Source organism: Talpa occidentalis, unplaced genomic scaffold (assembly GCF_014898055.3).
Source record: "Talpa occidentalis isolate TD23 unplaced genomic scaffold, MPIMG_talOcc4v2.1 talOcc4.11, whole genome shotgun sequence".
NCBI classification, from domain to species: Eukaryota; Metazoa; Chordata; class Mammalia; order Eulipotyphla; family Talpidae; genus Talpa; species Talpa occidentalis.
The window spans coordinates 36,016,626-36,035,510 of NW_023601104.1; the positions used below are offsets into that span (position 1 = coordinate 36,016,626).

The following is an 18,885-nucleotide window of genomic DNA, read 5'->3' on the forward strand; positions in this document are numbered from 1 at the left end:
GAACATTCTTAGATATTAGAAAAACAAATAAAAAATTTGAAGAGAAACCACTTCATACCCACTAAGATGGCTACTGTGAAAAAGAAAAATACTAACTTCTTGTTATGAGCATAAAAAAAACTGAAACTTTTCATACACTGCTGAATGTGACATGATATTCATTTTGGAAAACTATAGTGGTTCATTAAAAAATTAAACATAGTTACCATATGACCAAAGAATTCCATTCTTAAGTTCTTTTTGCATGAAGAACTTAAAGACCTAAGTCCAAAACCACAAAAAGTGTTACTAGAAATATATACCTTGTGATAAAAAAAAGTTTCAATTAGAAGTTTGAGCAAATTCATTTTCTTATATATTTAAATGCATTGTTCTCATTCTATTCAGTTCCTAATTCATGGGTACCAATTAACCCCTATGACAAATTATCATTTTCTGTCCTCCACATTCATTCTCTTCCGCACACTGAAACAGTATATGCGACTTTCCTCAATATTAATAACTCAATTTTCAACTGTTTCCTCTATTTTTTTGAGCTCTTACATGGTGTTGCTTTGTGCCTCTGCTTGTTTTAGTAGGAATATTTCTATTTCCAATATCAGTATGGTACTTAAGAGTCACAAATTTGTGCTTTGCTTGAGTAGATTCATGTTTTTAAACTGTTCTATACCATAAAGTGCTCACAGGAATTTTTTTCTTTTTCTTGGAGTATCTTCCCTACAGTTACAATAGGGTATTTCTTTTAGGGTAGGCCGTCTTTATATATTATTTTATTTCCTTGTTTCCCTCTATGTGGTGACTTTTTAACATCGCCGATTAAATATTTTGAACACTAAAAATATATAAGTGCACAAGAACAATTGCAACCGATCCATAAAATGAGAAAATGGAAGTCTTAGGCACCTCTCTTCCTAATCTTATTTCAAAAACATTTAAGTGGGCTAAGTTGGTGAATGTATTGGCATAAATCTCTCTTCAATTTTTTGATGTTTGAAATATGTAATTGTGTCCACTCTTTCATCTCAGATAGTATTTTTATCTTCTCTCATTTGTCTTCATCAGAATGGATAAAACTACATACTATCCATTATAGCAACTATTAGCATAGGTAACAACTCAAAATGTAAATTAAAACCAGGTGAAAACCTTTTTATAATTTCAAGTGCTTAAAAGTGGCTACACTTTTGGATGGAATAGTTGAACATGTTTTCGTATTTACAAAAAGTTCTATTGGACAGTGTTGGGTCACTTCCCACCGCCAAAAAAAAAAAAAAAAAAAAAAAACAACTTTTGATTTCCACTGATTTTCTCTACTTTTGGTCTGCTGTCTATCATTGCTTTTAGTTATTATTTACTTCTACTTATTTTGGGTCTAATATTCTCTTCTTGTAACTGTCTAGGGTTAGTGCTTAGAACATTTACTATTTGACCTTATTTTTTTTTTTACTAATGTAAGAATTTATAGCTACCAATTTTCTTTTATAATGTATTTCTATTATTGCTCAGACCAAAATACTTTCAGATTGCCCTTACAAAACTTTCCTTTAATTCAGTAGTTATATATATGTCATTTTTTTCCCAAATTTTTGAGAAAATCTCAGATGTCTTTCTGTTACTGATTTCTACTTTAATTCCATAATTTCTATTTTAATTCCATTTTGGTGAGACAACATACTTTAAGTAGTCAACATTTATGTGACCATACTGATGCCTAAGGTCAGAGACATTAAGACAGGCACTGTCAGCCCGGTGAGAGTGGGTAAGTGTATCAAATCTATAGCCTTTTTTGGACAACTGTTAATCCTTCATCTTGTTAATGAACATCACATTCTCCATTGTCCCAAGAATGGATAGAAGACCATGCAGGAGTTCAAATTTAAGTGAGACACTTCTAATCCATCCTCCTCCTTTCTCTTCCTTCTGACATCTTATTCCTTCTCCTTACCAGGTATACTGACCTTTGTGGAAGTGGGGCTGAAGCTCATGCTCCTTAGAATTCCATTTTCTTCCCCACTCCACTAATTTTTTTTCCTGCCAAATCTCAGAAAAGTCACTGAGGAGAGGCAGGCACACTAGAAATGAACATGAAGAGTAACAATACTTAATCTTTAAAGTCACACAATGTTATTTCTGCCACATTCCATTTGTTAGAAGTGAGTCACTAAATACAGCACATGCCCTTTGAAGGGAGGAGTATCGGAGCTTATAGACACACTTTGAATTACCAAAACATTATCATAATTTTTACCTTAAAAATTCATATAACTTTTAAGTGAAATTTTAAAAAGGAATGAAAATATGTATAATCATTTATTTTTATACATATTTATTTTTCTGGTTTCTATTCCTTCCAATTATTATTGGATCAGCAAACTAAAGTCCATATCCAAATCAAACCCACGGCCTGTTTTTGTATGGCATGTAACAATGCTTTTTACAGCTGAGTAAAAGAAACAACGGAAAACATTTTATGGAAAATTTTTGTGATGTTAAAATTTTATGAAATTTAAATTTGTGCCCATAATAAAGTTTTATTAGAACATACCCATGCTCATCAATTTATGTATTGCCTTTGTCTACTTTCATATCAGAAATAGTTTTTTCAACAAACTATATGGCCAGAAAATCTAAAATACTGCTCAGCTTCTCACTATACATCCAGGTTACCATCAGGTGTCATTTACTTTCATCTGCAGACTTTCCTCTACCATATCAGAAGTCAGTTGTTAAGCATATCATTATCCTTTGTATTTAAGATATCATATTTTCTTTTATCTGCTTTCAAGATATCATATTTTCTTTTATCTGCTTTTCTTTATCTTTGGTATTTAAAAAGTTTGCCTATCATGTGCCTAACTGTGGCTCTTTTTTGTATTTATTGTGCTTGGAGGTCACTGATATTTTTGGACCTCTGAGTTAGTGTTTTTAACCAAGTATGATTTTTTTCAGCCACCATTTATTTCTTCAAATATTTCTCTCTTCTTTCTCTATGTTCTCCTTAAGGGATTCCAAATAAGGCAAGAATTTCTGGTTCACCTACCCCACCCCAATACACATAAAAGATCGATGACAGGTACAAAAGGCCCTCAATCAAAAAAGCAGCAAACTTGCAAATATCACCAAGTACAGTTGCATCTTTTAAAGGTCATATTCTACTTAGTTTCCACTGCTCTTCTGGCAAGGCTCCTAGAGTCTTATTTATTCTTTTTTGTGTGTGTGTGTGATAACTTTATATCACTTTATTTTTTGTGTGTGTGTTAACTTTATATCACTTTATTTTTATTTTATTTTATATATTTTTTACATCATTTTTCATTTTTTGCACAATGTATGTATTTTCATCTTGGTTACAGTCCCCATAGAATTCCCACCCCCCTTATTTTGACCCTAATCCCTCCTTCCCTCCCCCCCCCGCCCCGTAATGTGTCTCTGGCTTATAGTTGCTTGTTGATTTTGACTTTTACTTTATTATAATTAGTCTTTTTCCTGGTCCCTTATTTAGGTTTTCTAAATTCCTGCAGAGTGAGACCATCCAGTATTTTTCTTTTTCTTTCTGGCTTATTTCATCAGGGAAATGCAAATCAAAACTACAATGAGATGCCATCTTATACGAGTGAGAATGGCACATAAAAAAACTAGCTACAACAAATGTTGGTGAGGATGTAGAGAAAAAGGAACTCTCCTGCACTGCTGGGGGCAGTGCAAACTGGTCCAAACACTATGGAAAGCTGGGTGGAGATTCCTCAACCTGCTATAAAGATAGAGCTTCCATATAAGCCAGCAATTCCACTCCTAGGTATTTACCCAAAGGACACAGAATCATTAATTCAAAAGGGCACCTGCACCCCTATGTTTATAGCAGCACTATTTACAATAGCTAAGCTATGGAAATAACCCAAATGCCCCAAAATAGATGACTGGATCAAGAAGATGTAGTACATAAACACAATGGAATATTACTCAACAATCAAAAAAGATAAACTCATGCAATTTGCAGCAACATGGATGGAGCTGGAAGGAATCATGCTCAGCGAAATAAACCTAGAGTCTTTCTTATACTGTATACTCACTGCTTTTAGCCAGGTATGGTGGGCAGAATTCATACTAAAACTTTGTGTTAGTTCTTTGGCTGCTCTATAAATTCTATGATTATCCTCCTAAATTATCCTCCTAATTGTGTTCCAAGCTGCCGTCACTTCAAGAAAGTATGGCTATGTATTGTTTTTGTTTTTCTTTTAATCTCTGGATCTATGGAAGTTAGGGAGCATCTTTGCAAAAAGCCACAATTCACAATTCTTTCTGACTGCTTGACTTACTTTAAAGCATAAAACTCTCCTCTGGTTTCTGCTTCTTTTGTTCTTCTCCCAAAGCTTTCAATCAGCTTATAATTTTAAAAATTATTTCTAGGTTTAACACTGCTATCTGTGGGAGATTTCGATCCCCTCACCAATTCACCATTACCTAAAGATGGGAAATCCCTGGTTTTTAAAAATAATATTTCAAAACTAAATATAAAACCTACTGTTATAAAAATTTTAATTATTGATAATACTATAATGCAAAATGGAATAAGCCATTTAAAATAACGGAAAAGGTCCAACTTCCACAATGTAGAAATAAATTCGCATGTGAACAAATAAATTTACAATTTTCTCATGTACTCTCTGCTGAAATATAATAGCAGCCTTCCTATTCTGCACCCATAAATACTAAGCAATACACTCAGGCCTGGGGTTGTCAACCTGAGAGTCATAAAAATCAACAAAGCAAATAAAGCATTATTTATTTAAAAGTTAAATATTTAACTTTTGCAAATATTTAAAAGCTAAACAGAATTCATTTAAGCTCAGGTAAAAAGATATGTAGACTGTTTTAAATAATGTAACATAGATTAAAAGATTTATATAAGGAAGATGAATAATTAGAATAAGTATGTGAACACCATTCAGAAACAAATGCAATACTTAAAAATTAACATTTAAGGATGTGTTTTTTAGATGACATACTTACCACTGGTTTTTCTAAAATAATATTTTTAATAATATTTTTCAAAATGCATAATGGCAAAAATAGAAGAAATGAAGAACCCACAACATTTGCTTTGAGGAATTCTACATATATTCTCCTTTCACTAACAATTGAGTACTAAATCTCATAAAATTTTAACTGCATAACTGTAATATTAGCAAATATAATCTGTGGTGATTTTTGAAAAGTTCAGGACATAATATTAGTAAGTAATTTTAGGTCTATTATATGCAAATTGCAGTCAAGCTTTGCATATTCTGAAGGACCCCTTTATTCTCAATATAGCTATAGGCAAATAACTATAATCTCACAAAAGAAAAGAACCAATTTTCATGCAAAACAAGTATCACAAACAGAAAGGCAGGAGTTGGAGACCAGGGCACTTTTACACCAATTTTACTTCAAAAATAAAAATTAAGAATAAAAACACCTATTATGATTTTGTCACAGTTCTTTAAGCCAAAACAATGTGTTAGCTTTGCTTTTTTTCCAGACATAGGAAAGTTTGATGAGAGAAGTGTAATCAGATTAAGTGGGTTTACCAAAAGATACACAAAGGCAGTGTTGCTGATACTGAAATTTAAGCATAAGCATAAAAATCAGCTAGAATTAGAAAGGGGCAGAGGAAACCATTGGCTGTGTTAACTTGATTGTGGTGATAATTTGACAGGTGCATTTACCAAACTGTATGCTTTGCATGCAGTTTATCTCATGGCTCAAAAAAAATACTTTAAAACATAGAAGATAAGGAAGGGAAAAAAGTATTATTCATTTTTACACATCACCTGGATACTTTACAGTCAAAAATGGAAACCAATTTAGAATCTATAACTAAGTGCAATTAACAACTCAAGGATCATGGGCAAATAGGAGTGTCAATTAAGTTAAAAGAACAGGTAATAAGAACATTTTCAAAAGAAAGAACTTAAATTTCAAAGGAAATACCCTGAGACTAACTGTGGTCATGTAATAGGATTATGGAAGTCACATAGTCTATGCAATTCATGTTCCACCCTGGTGTAGAATGCTCCTGGTTACCATTTCCAAATGGATATGAGACAACACAGAATTTATTAGGATTTACAGCCTTACTGTACTTCTCTTCCTTGCACCTCTGCAGAATCTCTAAGCTCCTCTGGTGGACTGGGTGTTGGAGAAAGCTAAAACTATCCACACTTTTCAAAATTGCACATGGCGCTGTATCATCATGTCCTTAGGAAGCAAAAGAAAAACAAAAAAATGGAGAAAGAAAAAGACATTATATAATCCCAAACCAATAGAGAGACTCAAGAACAATGCTGCCAACTATCTGAAAAGTATGTAAGAGTATATCAAGTATCAGGAGCTAAATGTGAATGATTCTTCCAATAATAGGGGGGGAAAGGGTAGGTACTTTTGAAGAATTCAGAGTGCTCTTTTCAGTATTCATTGTTGTGAGTTAATACCATACTAAAAATTTCTAATTTAAAATCCTAGAAAAACTCAAAATTTGTGTAATTTAGTTTCTTTTCTTTAATGAACTAATTTTTAATAGGTCTGAAATATAATTAGCATAGTTGGCAACAATGCAAGGAACAATGATGGAATCCCAAAGAAATATATACCCAAAACAATTTAGTGAAAGTTAAACAATTTCACAAATCTTGCAACTAACCACACTTGCAGGAATTCCAACAAGTGTATCAATGTTGAAAGATTAGGAAGAAAAGCATGATAGATTAGTGCTACTGAAACAGTGAGCAGTGCTGTATCTTCTATTTCTGCGGAAGATGTCAGTACCGTAAATATTAGTAATAAATGGATTTAAAAAAGAATACAGGTTTGGCAAACTTGAGGGGAGTTGAATATCATTTACTAAGAGAACACCTCTAGACTGAGGACATCAAGTACAAATTTATATGGGTTTGAGTTGAAAAAGGTAGATAGTTTAATAACAGATACAAGCAAATTAAGCAACATATAAGCAATAAACTGCTGTTCTACTAGTGCATATGTACTATATAATTAGGGATGAGGTACTATTTATGAATAGTTCTCAAGGCAGATCATTTTACACAAACAGGTCGAGTAACTAAGAGAAGTTTGTGAAAGCACCTTTTAGTCAACTTGCATGGCACTGCATTTCTATAAGCGGAGAAGAGGCATCTACATTTTAGTTAAGGAAATGGAATCTTTTATACCATAGTACCACATAATAATATACACAGAAATACACAGAAATAGCAGGCTTTAATAAGATAAATTGCATTTTTATCATAGTAATAAATTATCACAGTAATTTATCACAGTAATAAAAGTTGTCTAATAAAACACTATCTCATTTATTGAATATGAACTGTCCATAGTTGCAAATGTTTATTTTTCAAAAAGAGACAAATATTAACATTACCTATCATTTCTTAGTCAAAAGCTACCTCAATAAAAATAATCTATCCTTATCACTAAAAAATAATCCCCACTTTTAATAAGCTGCTTGGAGAAAGAATGCTTGAAAGTCAGACCAGTCTGTACTTGGTTAGTTGGGGGGTTGTCAGTTTTGGTTATCTTTGTAGATAACCAACTTTTGGACTTATTTGTTTTGTCCATTGTTTTGTATATTTCACTTATTTCAGCTCTACTCTTTGTTGTGTCCTTCCTATACTTGTTTTAGATTTAGTTTGTTCTCTTTTTCCCCCTAGAATCATAAAGATAGAGCAGTGTCATATCTTCTATTTCTGCTTAAATAATCATGTTACACTGATATATTCACCTATTATTTATGATCACTATAAAAGTTCTCAATCTATTTCAATCCATTTTCACAGTTATTCTGATAGTTTTCATTTTGTGATGTCACACTGTTCTAACTTCATGGTATCCTTTTATCCTAAACCTACCAGAAGATAGTAGGTGGTAAGTGGTGTCTAGGGAGAAAATACAGCATATCTACTATATACTATCTATATATATATATGGTATAACTATCAAATACTATATATATATATACACACATACACACACACACCCCATATATATATTTCATTATCATATGTATTGAAATGCTGCACTTTAAATTTGAAATACAAATAATTATTCCCCGTAACAAATATGTTCAGCCATTGCCCCAGAATGCAAATAAACTATAGTTTTTCTTTATCTTGATTAAAATAGTGAAATCTAAAAAATTTATCCAAGCAGAACTTCTAGCTACAACTTCTAGTAGTTGGTACTCTTCTAGTTCTCAACCTAGGTGGTAGGGCCATGGGTATTTTCATTTGTATTACTTCACTGAGCTATATATACTTTTGTTTTGTACACATCTCAGAATAAGAGAGTTTTCAAAAAGACTTTATTAGATGGGAGGTCTATGCTAGTCAGAAAGATAAACTATCTAGAAATTATGGAAGTAGAGATGATACAGGTTTAATTTGCTGATCTTTAATAACAAATATTTTAAATGCCAAAGAAGCATACAACAATGGGAATAACCTTTACAAAGAGCAATATATTTATCAGCAACAAGAAAAGTTTTTTAGTCATCACTATCTTAGAGAGCATAGCTACAATATTCAAACTGATGAATCTATTGTAATAAATAAGAAGACACCTTAAAAGAAAAAAAAAAAAGCTTTTCCTTAAGGCTTTCTACAAAGATAATCTTTTAGAAATAACTTTATAAAAGGTAAAAAAGCAAGTATGAGATATTCTTTTTACTTCCCCAAATACTGAAATTCTCCTTATCTATAAAGACTAGAGTTTACTACTCATTATAACCTGAAATACAGAAATGAAGTTCAATTAGTTTTGGCCTCTCATTTTAGAAATACAATCTCCCAAATATATTTATTCATTTGAAATATTAAAAAACTAAACTTAAAGTTATACTGCTAGTGCACATGCCAAAACCTATATAAGTAAATCCGGGAGTACTAGAGCACAAGTGTGTCCTAGTGTACTTCCCATGAATTTCTTCTGGGCAGAAAAAAATTATTTTAAGCAATTTCATATTAGAAAATCCTTACTGTGCAGCAATGGTCTATCTATGGCTAGAGCTACAACAAGCAACAGTGTAGTTTTCAGTAAGTAACAAGTGTTTATAAAGACGACCTCCCACACAATGTAAAATGGGATATTTTATTATTTGAGAGGTATATAGAAAAAGTGTCTAGCTCTTTTCATTTGTTAATTTCCAAGTAAAAGTCAATGAACTGAGTTAAGGGTAAAAACCCACTTCATAAACAGTTATTTCATATAGGTTATTTAATTTTTAAGGTAGTATTGACAGTACAAGAAAAACTGTTAATAGTCACACACTCAGTCAAGACATTACAGTTGATTACTGAAGCAGGGCTATCTCCACTACACTACGCACCTCCATCCTAAATTTTATGCCTTCTGATTTTTGTCATATAGTAAAGACAATGGTATAAAATGAAAATAGAGAAAGATATATTAAATTCTATGTAGTTAAGTGATTATCATTTCACTTTTTGTTAAAAAATTATACCAATGTCTCACTGGGTGCCTACAAATACCAGGTTATTCCCATCTGTATTTATTAATAAAAATGTACCAACACATGCATCATATATTCACATAGTCATATAAAATTCACTCAATTCATAAGCTCTAAAACAGGATATTGAGGTGTAAGAAAACAACAGAATAAAATTATGTCTCTGCTCCTTGTACAAAAATAGAGGCAAAAAGTTAAAAGATGGAGCAAGGAAGATACTAGTGTCAACTGCTTACCAGTTTTCCTCTGAGTGTGTCTTTTCCCAGCTTCCCTGAAAGCAACCATGGCTCTGAAAAAAGCCCGGAGAACTGCCCATCGGAAAACAGCTACGGGGTCAATTCCAATCATGCTGGAGATAAATGCACTCTTGCTGCTTCTCAGAAGGGCTACAATATCTGGACGCATATGATCTGTATTTTTTTCCCGGAAATCCTATATTAAAAAATTACCAGTGTTATTTTTGGAATTAACAAGATGAAATGGGTGATGTGTTTAAACAGCTAAATAAGGACAAAAGGGCCTTCCTGGTAGCGCAAGGGGTTTAGCACAGCACTGTGAAGCTATCCGCAGCCTCTGTGGCATGAGTTGGATCCCCGGCCTGCCAGGGAGCTACCCACAGGGCACAGCAGACCTCTCCTGTCTCGCCCGCTGCTCCCCTCAGCAGTGTATTCCAGTCAGTCTGCCTGTTCTGTTCTTCACTCTGTCTCTGGTGAATCCTCTCAACTCCTGCACCTCTGACCTGTACCCCAGTTCTTGTATGCATAAATAAATAAATAAACAAACAAACAAACAAATAAATAAATAAGGACAAAAGAAGAGATTTCTGTTCTGGGTAGATAAACAAACCAGATAACTTCTATAAAATCCCATCGAACTTTGAAACTATTAAAACCTTTACTACATTTAAATAAGAATGGATACCCACAATTCTACTGCAGCTTATTAAACACTGATGGGGTATCACATAACATGACAAAAGAAGTGAGTAACAAAATGGAGCCAGATACAAGAAAAGATTCCAAGCAAAGCAGAATAGCTACTATCTATGAGTTAGACAAGAGAAAAGAATAGGAACATGACTTAAGTATTCTGAGCAATGGTGAGAATAGGGAAATAGTAGGCAAATAAATAATAATTGGGAGCTTGAACTTTATTCAAGTGTAAATGAAAGGCACTGGAGGGTGAGGACATGAGCTAACTTGTTTTAGAAACAACACTGGTGGCTGGAAAAGGAATAAATTCTACAAAGAATGGAAAAAGGGAAACTATTGCAATAGTCCAGATAAGAGATGACAATGACTTGAGGGTCATGTGGTGGTTAACAGTAAAAAAGAGAAAATAGTTAATTGGGGTATGTTTTGAGTTAAGGGTAAAGAACTCATTTATGAATCTGAGGATGGTGAAAGAATGAGGGAATTAGGTTAATTCCCTCAGGATTTATATATTCAGGATTGATTAATTAAGTGAATTAAAGTACTATTATTAATATGAAGAAAAGTGGAAAAGGTTTGGGGATAAAAAATCAGAACCAAGAGATATGTTTGTCAGGTGAAGTTTGAGGTGGTGTTGAAAATGATAATAGCAAGTAACATTTATTGAGAAATTACTATATAAGCATTTTACACATTTTGTCTCATTTAATCTCACTTCATCCTCCAACAACCCCTTAAGATTAAATATCATTTATCTATTTCATAGATGAGGAAATGGTGTCACAGAGCATGGTGAGGTTCAAACACAGTATCTCACAATCACTATGTATGTCTACATACACCCATCAAATGGACAGACGGATGTATGTGTCTGAGAATACAATAACATAAGCTTTCTTTCAGTTAGGTTTTACATGGTATATCCTTTCCCCATCCTTTTACTTTCATGCTACCTGATATTACAGATGAATAATCACAGACCAAAAAGTTTATATTGTATGGTTTCACATATCTGATATTTAATAACAAGTGAAACTAAGGCTAAAAATAATGATAGTAGTTACCTTTAAATGGAGAAAAATGAGCTAAGAAGGGGCATGAAAGAAATCTGCATACTTGAGGTTATGCACTTCAAGCACCACACTATAAGATTTTATAGATCAAGGGCCTCCCCGGTGGCGCAGCGGTTGAGCACTGGGTTGCGAAGCTGCCCGGAGCCTCTGCAGCGCCGGTTCGATCCCTGGCCACCGCAGACCTATTCTGCCGCCTGCTGCTCCCCTCAGCAGTGTACTTCATTGGTCTGCCTGTTCTGTTCCCCACTCTGGCTCTGGTGAATTCTCTCACCCTCCTGCGCTTCTGACTATACCCAATGCTTGTATAAATAAATTGAAAAAAAAAAAAAAGATTTTATAGATCACGATTTTTTTTAAATATTTATTTATTTATGCATACAAGAACTGGGGTACAGGCCAGAGATGCAGGGGGTGAGAGGATTCACCAGAGACAGAGTGGGGAACAGAACAGGCAGACTGAGATACACTGCTGAGGGAAGCAGCCGGCGAGACAAGAGAGGTCTGCCTTGCCATGTGGGTTGCTCACTGGCTGGCCGGGATCAAACTTGTGCTGCAGAGGCCATGCACTGCTTCATAGTGTGGTGCTTGATCCCCTGTGCCACCAGGGAGGCCCTATAGATCAAGATTTTTGCTTTGCTTTAAACCATATTCTTTTTTTTTTTTTAAATCTATTTATGACTGGATCAAGAAGATGTGGTACATATACACCATGGAATATTACTCAGCATTCAAAAAAGATACACACATGCAATTTGCAACAACATGGATGGAGCTGGAAGGGATCATGCTCAGCGAAATAAGCCAGAAAGAAAACGAAAAATACCGGATGGTCTCACTCATAGCAGGAATCTAGAAAACTTAAATAAGGGACCAGGAAAAAGAATAACTATAAGAAAGAAAATATCAAAATCGACAAACAACTATGAACCCGAGACACTCTATGGCGGGTGGGGGGGGGTGGGGAAGGAGGGCTTGGGGTCAAAATAAGGGGGTTGTAATTGTATGGGGAATATAAAAAATAAAATTTAAATAAAAAAGAAGAAAAAATGGAAAAATAAAGTCGATCACTGAAAAAAAAATTTAAAAAATCTATTTAGATATAAGTAACATTTAACATTGTTTAAGGTTTACAATATGTTGATTTGATACATTTATATACTGCAATATAATTACCACCTTAGCACTAGCTAACACCTCCATCAGTATTTTTTTAAATGTTTATTTATTTTGTAAAAGAACTGGGTGTAGGCCAGAGGTGTGGGTAGTAAGAAGACTTACCAGAGACAGAGTGGGGAGCAGAACAAGTGGATTTACTGAAATACACAGCTGAGGGGAGCAGCAGGCAAGACAGGCAAAATCTGCTGCACTATATGTGGGTTAGCTCCCTGTGGGTTAGCTCAGGTCACAGTAGTGATAACACTGAGGCTTAACCCCTCAATGTTAGATCACCAGGGAGGCCCTCCATCAGTATTTTAATTTTTCTTTTTAGTAGTCTTTTAACAGATTTTAACTACATGTAGAGATTGCTTGCTAAAATCACAATGCCTTGTATTAGGTCTAGAATATACTCATTTTCCAAATTCAAGCTTATAGCCTTTGTCCAATATCCTTTGTCAATTCCCCCACTCCCCAGTACTGGTAACCACCATTCTATTCTCTGTTATTCTAAAATGTCTTCTTTCCTGTCTTTTCCACTTCAGGAAAAAGCACATCAAATCTATCCATCAGCTCTAGAGAGAAGTCACTTACTTACCTTATTGAATCCATCAATAAGATTATCGATTGTACCTCTGAAATATATACCAAAAATTTAGATCTCCTTCATTTCTACTTCCACCCCTGTGGTTTTCTTTGCCTTAACATGTCACACCTCAATTATTTTTAAAAGCTACCTAGTTGATCTCTTTGCTTCTACGCTTACCTTCTGTTATTCCTTCTCCTCAAAGTAATCAAAGCAATGTCTCAAAAACACAAAGCATAGCCTCTGCTTAAACTCTTTATGGCTTCCCATAACAACATCAATAAAACCCAAATTCCTTTAACTTGGTTTAGCCCTAAAGAATTAACTTCTTGCCCATTGTCTCAATTCATTTCATGCTAGATCCCTTACCCACTACAATCTGTAACACTGGCCTGCAATTATTTCCTATTTGATGGCCTAGAATATTTCATATTTTCACATTTTGATGGCCTAGAATATTCACCACCCAACTCTTCACCAAGGTAACACATATTTTAGGTCGGTTCTCAAAATTTAAGTTTCTCAGAGAGAGCTTCACAAATCTACAAATTCAAAATCCAGTATCTCACAACTTTCTCTCATAGAACATATTACATATAACACAGAACCCCCTTTACTATATATACATATACACATATATGTCTGTGTATATACATACATGTGCACTTAGGTAGATATTGTATATAAATACGCAGAGAGCCAGGATCATATTTGTCTACTTTATCACTAGAACAATCCAAATACCAAGCATAATGTCTGACACATACTATGCTTAATAAATACTTCCTGAATAAGTAAATCTGTACATGGATAAGTGAATGAGTAAACTTAAACTTGACTGTTGATGAGTACAAAATATATTGCTATGCTATTCTTTACATTATCACCTCACCTAGGAAACTTTTTTAAGTGGAAGGTTCACTCATATATGGAATATAGAAAGGGAAAAAAAAGAACTGACAAAAGTATAATAAAACTAACCCTAGAAACTGAGGCCACTTAAGGAGGGAGGAAGGGTAGGAATGGGAAAAAGGGAGGGAGGGAGCCCAGTGTTCTAGCGTAAAGAATTATGTGTGTTTTGATGATGGGGGTAGGGTTAGTAAAATAAATCTGAAATAAATAAAACCTATTCCCTTGAATCATATACAGTTTGTAAACCAATTTTACCACAATAAGGAAAAATTTAAAAAAAATTTTAAAAAGTAATGGCTTCATCTATGGAAAACAAGAAATGGAGAAAAATACCAAGATTCTTTTCTGTAGCTTTAAGAGTTTCAATACATACATTAGAAGTGTAAGCTCGCAAATTCCTACTGGTTCATGAAGACATTATGCTCTGTTAGACCTCATGGATATAAAGATCACAAAAATTCAACAAACTAAGTAGATGAATTAGTGGGCTTGAATTAGCTACTGATGCTATCAATTCCTACAAATCTAAAAATACTATTAGAATAGACAGTAAAAATCAGGTTTATCTATAGGAGGAAACCAACAAAAACATCACCTAAGATTGTAATATACCAAAAGACAGTCTTAATTTTAGTAGTATCTTTATAATTGTTACTGATCGAGAGTCTTCACAACTACAAAGCGGGTATATGACAAGGATGGTGATATAATTGGGAACACACTCTGCCCTGAAGACATAGTCAATGAGAAACTACCGACCTTTACCCCGTATTTTACTTTCCCAGCATAATGTTTTATGATGAAAGCAGGCTCCATCACAGCTGGAAATTCAATGTAAGAATTCTCTTCATGTTGATGCTTAAATTTGTCTAGCAATGTTTGATTTGTAGCTTGAGGAAAGCTGAATTAGAAACAAAAACACCAAAGAAAGATATATCTTTAATAACACCAAAGAAAGTTAACAGTCTTTCTAAAAAAGTATCATCTACCACATTTAGCAATTTATAAAGAGTTTTAACTTATAATCTAATCCGATTCTCATAAACTAAAAAGTGAGCATAACAAGAATACTCCAATTTTGGAGATGATGGATCAAAAGTTGTAATTTGCCCAAACCCAAACTTTTCAAGTAGCAGAACTGAGAAATTCAATAGGGTTTTTAGATATTTAGCTTAGGTTACATTTTGCTCTACTCTAAAACCCACTGTTGGAGCTGGCGTGCCACAACTAGAGGTCCAACTGTACCCACTGTTGTCCTGACACTGCCCAAGCCAGAAGGAATGACGCCTGTATAGTACATTGGTCTGATCTCTGCCCCTGATACTGAGTGAGGTGACTGCTGGTAAGGGGTAGAATTCAGCAGTCATTTGGGGAGTCTTTAACAGAGAGTGATGCATGTGGGCTCCTTCTCTTTTCAGTAGGAGCTGCCAGCCAGCTTTATGATGGGCCTTCACTCATGGAGGAGGAGGTAGGAGGGTAACAGTTGCAGCCTCTATCACACCCTGCTGACTCCTATAATTACAACTCCACTTTGCACCATCCTGTAAAATGGACCTCTGTCCCTCCACCCTGTTGGTTAGAATAAATCATGTTTCTGTTTGTTTGTTTGCTTGTTTTCTGCACCAAAGGCCCTGTTATTTACATTTGTGGCTCTATGTGGCTGGATCCATAGCCCAATGAGAGGTTCTGAACCTGTAATAGTTTTTAGACCCTTTGTCCAGTAATGATAGGATAATAAAAAATCAAATTATATTTTGTCAAGAAATTCTAAAAAAGGAATAATCTCTCAATTTGGATAGGTCCGATAAATTCATAATCATTCTTTGCTTTCCTATTTCTTTGTGTATAAATATGTAATTTTCTTACCTATACTGTTACTACATTTTTAGAACTATTATTTTTTCAAATTGCATAAATGGGTTTATACACATTGATGAGTATTTTATATCCAAGAAGCATTCAAATAATATCTATTAAGAAGTAATTCCATAATAGCAAATACAGGAATATAAAAATTCAGAAGAGAATAAAATCACTCGTGGCTGGGAATCATGGAAAGGTTCGCAGAAAATACAGAAGGCAATTATGAGCTAGATATTAAAGATTGGGATGGAGTTTCAAATAGAGGAAGTATCACTGACAGAAAAAGGATAGAACAAGTATCTTTCAAAGTATCATTTTAAGTAACTAAAAATAAGTGATATGAGAATATAAAGGTGCTAAGTGCCAGGTCTGATGCATGAAAATTATTCCGTAATTTAAAAAAATTCATTAATCACATAGTGTATGTTGGACCTTATTGTACTCATTTTATGGAATAGAAAACCAATTCTTAATGAACTTAGCTAGTGTGCCCAGGGTCACTGTTAGAAATGGTAATCTAAACTATGACTAAGGTCATTCCCTTTCCTGATTATCACAGTGCTAGTAGAATTAAATAGTACTAAAAAAAATCTAATGCTAGTTGGTATCCTATAGGAATGACAAAAATGTTATTAACTTTCTTATGTTCTTAATACTACCATTTTACTAGTCACTTCAGTCTGCTTTTCCTTTCAAATACTACCCCTTCCTCAAAATATTTCTACTATTCAAGCTCTTCTCCTTTCCAGAACTCTAAATTTAGTCATTCTAGATTGGATTACAGTCAACCATTGAAAAATGTGGTGGTTAGGGATGCAAACACAAATTCCAACCCACCACCCCAGCAACTGCCCCCCCCACGACCCCACAACAAGTTGTTAAAAAGCTACTCATAACTTTTGATTCCCAAAAAAGTTAGCTGAGCCATCCCTTGGTATCTCCAGAGGACTGGTTTCATCCCTTTCTGCTAATGTTCACACAAGAAAATTGAGCTTACCAAGGCTATTGAAAGATTTGCCAATGGTAGTTAATAAAGTGTGGGTATAACCCTGGACTTCTGACTCTACAGATGAAGTGTTATAATACTTCAAATCACAAGCTTATTAGTTAGAAATACCTGGAGGGTTTGAATCTCAAGTCCATTATTTACTACCTATATGATCTTTTTTTGAACTGTTTAAACATTCTTATTCTATTTGTTACCATATTATAACTCAAACAGAAAGAACTGTTAACGTTTCATTATCAACCACCTGGTTCTCAACACTAAATACTAAAATAACCTAATAAGTTTTCCAAAACAAAATATACCAGAGGTATGAAAGAAAGCAGTGTTAAGAACCACTAACCATAAAATTCTCTAAGAGATAACAGATGTTTCAGGACATACAGAGCAACTGAAAAAACTTTTACAAATTATCGGACAAAAGTTAATTTTTGTGTTAACTGCATTTAAACTAACAGAGATAGTCTAGTAATAGAGTCAATAGATATAACTGCTAACAGTTTCCTTTTCAATACACTTTGCAAACTACCACATTATATTTCTTTGTAACAATTTTGTGTTTATGGCATGTATTAGGGTGACATATAACTTATACCCCAATGAGGCTGTTCTAAGAGTAAAGGGGGTTTTGTTACTAACTAAACCGGAAAATAAGAATAAATATTAGATTATCCAATGCAAACCTGATATAAGGTCACCTTACTTAGGATAGTAAATCTCCAATATTTTCAGTCCTAGATTAATGGTTATAATATTAAGCTAAGAATGGGTGATTCAATACAATTTCTTTTGCCATCACTTAGATTTCTCCAATTCTAGACTTGCCATCTCTAAGGATAATTTAACTATAAATAATACTTTAAAGATCACTGAGAACAATCTGAAGAATGCTATATGAAACTTTATTTCTGAGGCTTATATTTAAGTTTGATATACTGAACAGTTAACAAGGACAAAATTTGAAAGAATCGTACTTACTTGCTTTCCTCATCCAAAAGATGGAGCAGTCCTGTTGGTTTCTTGCTAATAAGATTTATGCAACAGGTATTATCAATATAATCTATATTGTGCCAGCTGATGCCTTCAGTTCTATATTCCTCCTAGGAAATAACAAATGATTTTTTATCTTGCAAAAAAAATAGTAAGTATTTCATAACTATCTGGATTGAGATACTTTTACCAGGCTTAAAATAGTCTAAACTTTTTTAAAACTCTAATCCACACAATCAAAGAACATAATTTCAGTTGTTCAAACCTTGATAATATAGTATATATTCAGTTTTAAGAAGTATATGCAACCGAATGATTTGGTTAGAGTCTTATTTGTGTCTCAGATCAGATAAAATAAAACCCTTAAAATATTTTTCCAAAAAGTTTCAAATTCCAAGATTAGAGAACTCAAAGTTCAGATCTTTAGTAACTATTCAAAACTTACTCATGAAGCCCAATGAGTCTTACTGATTCTCTGGATAGGAAATAATCTTTTATTCATTACTGCGATGCTTTTACACACTGCTCTGATATTTAGGCATGAAGGACAAATCCTGTTCACCTAATGGTTTTTATAGTAGTCTTTAATAACATTTTGTACAAATCAGTTACTCTTCTGAATATATAGTGGTTTTGTAAAATAGTGATTTTGTTATTTTATCATTCCTTCCGTGTCATTATCCTGCAAAGAAAAATAGACCCTAGTATAAATTCTAATTATTCTAATTGGGGAAAGTAACTGATTAACACTCTCCTTTTAATTAATAATTTCACAAATAAGAAACTGCTATATAAAGGTCACTCCCAAGCAATAATAAAAAAAAAAAATTCAGTTTCTTTTTTTC

At 33.6% G+C, this 18,885-nt stretch overlaps 1 protein-coding gene across 11 annotated transcripts in view; it reads right to left on the reverse strand.

The window, feature by feature from the left end:
• The window catches only part of MYO9A (myosin IXA), a 191,763-nt gene that overhangs the window by 87,886 nt on the left and 84,992 nt on the right, over positions 1 to 18,885 (reverse strand). For 7 of the 11 annotated variants that reach the window (XM_054688553.1, XM_054688550.1, XM_054688572.1 and 4 more), the window contains exons 12-16: positions 18,029 to 18,150; positions 14,941 to 15,082; positions 9,760 to 9,955; positions 6,121 to 6,240; positions 1,959 to 2,072 (exon numbers count right to left, since the gene is read on the reverse strand). In XM_054688553.1, the coding sequence (XP_054544528.1) occupies positions 1,959 to 2,072; positions 6,121 to 6,240; positions 9,760 to 9,955; positions 14,941 to 15,082; positions 18,029 to 18,150 (694 nt within the window). The remainder of the gene's footprint in view (positions 1 to 1,958; positions 2,073 to 6,120; positions 6,241 to 9,759; positions 9,956 to 14,940; positions 15,083 to 18,028; positions 18,151 to 18,885) is intronic. The other 4 variants (XM_037502853.1, XM_054688584.1, XM_054688580.1 and 1 more) reach the window with 1 other exon arrangement.